The sequence below is a fragment of the Cricetulus griseus genome, chromosome 2 (genome assembly GCF_003668045.3).
Source record: "Cricetulus griseus strain 17A/GY chromosome 2, alternate assembly CriGri-PICRH-1.0, whole genome shotgun sequence".
NCBI classification, from domain to species: Eukaryota; Metazoa; Chordata; class Mammalia; order Rodentia; family Cricetidae; genus Cricetulus; species Cricetulus griseus.
The window spans coordinates 284096225-284102224 of NC_048595.1; the positions used below are offsets into that span (position 1 = coordinate 284096225).

A 6000-nucleotide genomic window follows, 5' to 3' on the forward strand; every position below is an offset into this window, starting at 1 on the left:
TGTTATTTTCCCAAGCACTAAGACTTGAAGATCAGTCTCGTTTTAGCCTCAACTATTATGTCCCATATTCTCTACATGCTGCTCCTTTTCATGGGTGTGGTGTGTTCCTGCTCTCACTGCTAGGAGCCACATCTCAATGTTTGCATTTCCTGACCCGCTCCTAACCAGGTTTCCAGCGATATGCTCCTTCTCGGTTGATTGCTACTATGTTCGTATTATCACATGCCCATTTCCTACCAATCTGAGAATCTTCCTTAGCCCCCACCTGTCTGGTAGTCCTGCCTATTTGTGAACAGTGTGTCTGAATTCCCTATTTACTGGGCCAAGGTCACCTGTCAATGGAGGAGTCACACAGATTACAGAAGAGCCCGGCTCTGGTATTGGAATATTTCAAGGTTAATTCCAGCTCTGCCATTTACCTCTTCAGAGGTTCTGAACCTGTCCCTTCAGCTCTTGGCTTTTGGTAAACTCACTTGAAAATCAGGACTAATAAAATCGATGTCGAGAGGTCATATGAAAATTAGACATAATGTCTACAGTACTATGTTGGTTCCCTTCACCTATGCTATCTATCCTGCCTTTGTTTACATTAGACCTCTGACTCTGATGCTCACCCTTACCCCATCTTCTACTCCTAAAGCTTCAAAGAAGGTGTTAACCGAGGATAGGAACAACTATGGGGGATATATTATACTATGGGGATCCTTTCAAGTAAACCCCAAATTAAATTGTATTTTTTTAAGCGTAGAAGTGGAAATCCCATTAATGGGAGATTATTTCCTGTCAAGAGAAATACTTGAATAAGATCTCATTTCTTGGAATCCTCTCAGCAAAGCAAGAACCAATGATTCCTCATTCCCATGTGGCTGAGAAATCAACAAATATTAACAAAGTACTTATTAAACTCTAGATACTAAGGTACTAAAGATATAAACCCATGATCTTGCTATGTAGACATAATGACCAATTATGAAAGACAGGAGTCTGACACACATTCAGAAAGAAGGATGTGTGTGACAATCAAACTATCATAAAATAATGTAAAAGGAAGAAGACAGAGTAGCTAAGTTTATCTCAGAAGAGTCCACATGGTAAGTTCACATAGATAGTGTGCTATCAAGTTCAGATGTGACTCTTAAGAAGAGGAGAAGGCTTGTTGTAACTGGGCAGGGCTTCCAGGAACAGAGACAAGTCTTTCTGAGAAGGGAAACTATATAGACAAAGGTATACAAAGAGCTGGTACATATCAATAGGAATCAAAAGTTTTATCACTAAGGCTTAGGTTGGGTTAAGTTGGGGAGTATAAAGGAGAAAGAATACCAGCTAAGATGGTACACAAGCCAGGGAGTGAGTTTGAGTTTTATCCTAAGAGCACAAGAAACTGAGAGCATGGTGACTAATTCCAGGTTTTTCACTAGCTGAGATTTTTGAGGCTTATATATCGTGGTGTGAAGCTACAGGTGCTCTGACACATTCTAAGCCAATGAAATGCTATGTGAGAAAATAGCGGATGATCTTTCCTAAGGAAGCCTGAGTAGTGGTGTTGGGAGAAGCAATGTGAGCACAAAGGAGGTGAGCCATTCACTGATTGCTGGGTACCAACAACAGACAAGCAAATAGGAGAGGATGGCAAAGTCCTTAGGCAATATTGACAGCAACAGGGATGAGCCACAGTCTAATAGGATAGCTTGTACATTCACAGCAGAAATTGTCACTTCTAGAGATGGTCTCTCAGTCTCCTTCCAGAAACAGGGTATCACGATGACATCATTTATCTGGTCCCCAGGGAGATTCAAGGTGGCATGTCATAATCAGTATGAACTTAGGACTCAAAGGGGCCTGGACATGAAGAACTTTTTGTTCACTTCCTTCATGTATGACTTCAGCAGTTTACCAACTTTTAAAGCATGCCTCAGAGGTCTCAGGCTCTCTGTCTCTGTCTCTGTCTCTGTCTCTGTCTCTGTCTCCTTCCATAGATTGAACCCTGAACATCATGCATGCTAGGCAAGCATGCTACCAGCCAGCTATATCCTCAGACTTTTTATATTCCTTTTTTCATTTTGAGACAGTGATTCGCTAAATTAACAGGACTGTGGTTGAACTTATTCTATAGCCCAGGTTGGCTTTGAACCTGCAATCACCCTGCCTCAGCCTCTTGAGTGGCTAAGACTATAAGCCTATGCCAACATAACCAGCTAGAGGTTTTTCTTGAAGAATAGGAAAGAGCCTGTGTGCAGAGTACCTAGAACATTCCTTGGCATATGGCAGATGTTCCATGGGCTAAGTCTAGCCCATGCTATACCCAAAATCACAGAGAACAGGGATGGCCCTCCAAGAAGAATAAGGAATGGAGAAGGAGAAGAAATTAGTCAACTCTTACGTGCCTTAGCTAATTAAATCTAAATCCTTCTAGTGGAGACAGTAAGTGCATATTTTTCTGTGAGGGCGTGTTTGACTGTTACTTTGCAGTTGGTATTAACACAGATAGCAGGAATATGACTGCTAATTACATCTTCATTGAGGTCTACCCACAACAAATATACAATTAAGATGTCAGGAATGAGGCTGGGAAAGAGAAAGCAAAAGAACATGAGAAGTCCTCTATGAAAGATCCTTCCTTTGGTACACCATTAATAACCCTCTACTTCCCTGGCCAACTAAGTTTATTCTCAAACTGATGCTGTTAATGTAATGGTGCTGAAATACATGATCCGCATCCTTAAGCTTACTTTCCGCATCTGATAAAAGGACACAGGGATGGGGAGCTTACAGGCATCTAAGACTCCATCTTTTCCTCTTTTTAGTCCAAGCCAACGTGGCTGCTCCATGCAGAAGAGTGAGATTCCCGATGCCAAAAATTAGGAAGCTCCTATGCCTAAAAGTAGCTGGAGAAGCCAAATGAGCCAAGTGGTGGCAATTGTGTGACTCCAGGAAGGACTTCTTTCACATTCTACCAAGACAGGGACAATGATGAGATGAACTGACCACTTAATCCTGAGCCTGTTACATCCTGTAGATACATCATGTTCCAACAACACAGTCTATCCCAGAGGCTCAAGAAAGTCCTCAAGGCTGTTTATAGGGTAACTCAGATCAGCTCATCATAAGAAAGATGTAGGTGGCAATTTCTTGTGATAACTACTAAAATGCCATAGCCTAAATACTAGGAAACAGAGTCTGGAGAGATGACTCAGGAGGTGAAAGCACTTGTTGCCATAGGTGACAACTTGAGTTAGAACCCAGGGACCCACACGATGGGGAAAAAAAAGAGACAAATCCCTCTTGTAAGTTGTCCTCGGACTTCCACCCATAACTGGTGATACCTGTACACACACACACACACACACACACACACACACACACACACACACACACTCACACACACACTGAATGAATAAGTATAATTCAGTAATTTAAAATAAAATAACAGAAAACACTAAGTACTTATATCAACCTTAATTCCCCTTAAGAAGGAAGCTGTGTTTGTTTGAAAGACTACCTAGTCCCAGGTTGGCTTAATTTAGCACTATTCCCTTAAGTAATTAAACAAACCTTCTCTATCAGATTTCCTTCCCTCGAAAAGGGACCCTAAACCTGCAGTGGAGTCAGTGACAGAACATCTACCTACAAAGCTCTACAGAGTACTTTCAACAACACCAATGTCCCTCTCAAAATATCTCCAGCCACAAAGACAATGCAAGAACTTTATTTCCAGCTCTTTTTCAATAGTCAATCCATGAAGCTGACCACAGTACCACATGGCTATCAAAGGACAAACTCAGCAACTATCTCCGTGAGTGAGAATTGTCCTCACAATGCATATCTAATGTCAACGTGGAACAATGTCACCAGTCTCTACGCAAGACTGGCATAGGGATTAGCAATCCCAAACCAGCCCATACCTGCAAAGATCAGGAGGAAAGAAGACGGTGGGAGAAGAGATGGATATTGTGTCTCTGAACTGATAGATTTGTTCCCTTAGAAGAGAGTAATGCTGAGTCCCTTTTTAATAGGATCTTAGCAAGGTAAAATTCGCACAGCAAATGATATCCTGACAGATCGTGGTACTATGAGGATCTCACGGAACAATAACATCAGTAGAACCCCAGCAGCTCCCTCCTTAAGCAAGGATGTAATTGGAGCCCCTTTTCCTTCCTCTCTAATCAGAATAGTAAAGCCAGATGGTCTCTCCTCGGAGCAGCACAGCTCACTAACCTACATAGTTCCTGGAGCAGAAATGAGTCCTCTATCAAATCTGCTGATTTGCTCTGCTCCAACTCCCAGAGATCAGGATCAACTTCCCCACAGAGATTGCCTGCTCTGAGCTCTAGAAGCCACTCTTGGGTAAAGGCTGGGGCAGGAGGAGGAGGGACCACTCACCATTTGATTGCTGTACCAGTACAGCGATGACCCCTTCAGCACCACCCAGAACTTTTTCCATTTGTTGCTTAGGAAAGTTCCCTTTTCCTTTTTCTTGTACAGCCAACCCTGGCAGTCAGCGTGGCCCAGATCTTTACATGATATCCTCCTCCGACTCATGCTGAAAAAACCTGCAATGGTTATACGAACAGGTTAAGTGTGACCCAACTCGGGTGGCAAAATAAAAGGCAACTTTTAGTTGTTTGCACAGCAAAGGTTGGATGTTTTCAGTCATGCAAAGTAACTGTTAAAAGGAAAAGAAAAAGGAAGAAAGGGGAGAGAGAGAGAGAGAGAGAGAGAGAGAGAGAGAGAGAGAGAGGAAGGGAGAGAGAGAGGAAGGGAGAGAGAGGGGGAGGGAGGAAGGGAGAAAGAAAGAAAGAAAGAAAGAAAGAAAGAAAGAAAGAAAGAAAGAAAGAAAGAAAGAAAGAAAGGAATTCTATGTATCTGTTCTATTTTTAAACATTCATTCGGTGCCTAGAAAACCCAGGCAAAGAGGCAGTGAGACTTATATGCAAGCATAGATCTGAAAACCTTAGTCAAAGAGTAAGTTGAACACGTTCAACTCTCGGGACTAGCAGACACATTGAAGCAGACACACGGATCCTGCCCACAGGAACAGCGGCAGTTATGCAACAGACACCGAAGGGTTAAAGCCCACCTAGGACCCCAGGGACTTCCTAACTCAGCGGCAGCTTCTCCATGCTCTGTGGACAAAGCAGAGGGACTAGTCCAAGTGAACAGCATGTCATTCTTTCTTAAAATCAGTCCAAAAGCAATCCCCCAAAATTAATCTGACATCCATCTCCTGATATTAAATTCAGACAGACAAGAATCCGATCCCCTCTTCAAGAAGGCATCAAGGAGAAAGGAAGAAAAGAAATCACACTCACAGGCACAAGAAAGGGATAAAGGAACAAAAGGGATCTAATTACCTTGAGTTTTCTTCCTCGGCTTCTGACGCAAGGGAACCTGCTGGAAATGCAGGAAGGAAAGAAAAGAGGCAATTTCTGATTGTGTTGTAACATTTGTAAAGGAGAAGGAGGGAGGGGGCGGCAGTGTTTATGAGCAGGGTGGATTCTAAAAAAAAAGAAAGAAAGAAAGACTCTCCAAGCAGAGCTCAAGGGGAGCTACGAGCTGAGGCACAAAATGTGCTAATTAGAATCGATATACATCGAGCTGAACCTGGAAAAAGGTAACAGGGCATTTATCTGTAGGGCTTCCTGTTTCCTCCCACAAGCAACTCTCGCTACTACTTGGGTTATTGAGGGCACAGTGCTTGATGAAGTTTTAGAAAATCATGAAATACTTTACCTACACATTTTTGTAAGAGAAGAAACAACATCTCTTTTCTCTCTTGATTTCTAAACAATATTGAGTATTTAAATAAACCCCGAGAATAATTGTTTCCATCTCAAGCTGTTAAATGTTCACAACAGACTAACTTTGTGGTCTTCCTAATATGCAGGGCATTAACCACCTAAACCACAGGCATTAAATACCCTTGGGAAAGAAATTCCTTATCCTTCTTGTATGACCTCAGGGACTCTAAAGCCTCCTGATTGGGAATTTCTTATTCTCAGC

The 6000-nt window shown here is 42.4% G+C and overlaps 1 protein-coding gene across 2 annotated transcripts in view; it reads right to left on the reverse strand.

Moving 5' to 3' along the window:
• The window catches only part of Ipcef1 (interaction protein for cytohesin exchange factors 1), a 56942-nt gene extending 52403 nt beyond the window's left edge, over positions 1 to 4539 (reverse strand). For both annotated transcript variants that reach the window (XM_035440417.1, XM_035440416.1), the window contains exon 1: positions 4381 to 4539. In XM_035440417.1, the coding sequence (XP_035296308.1) occupies positions 4381 to 4539 (159 nt within the window). The remainder of the gene's footprint in view (positions 1 to 4380) is intronic.
• Between the last annotated feature and the right edge of the window lie 1461 nt (positions 4540 to 6000).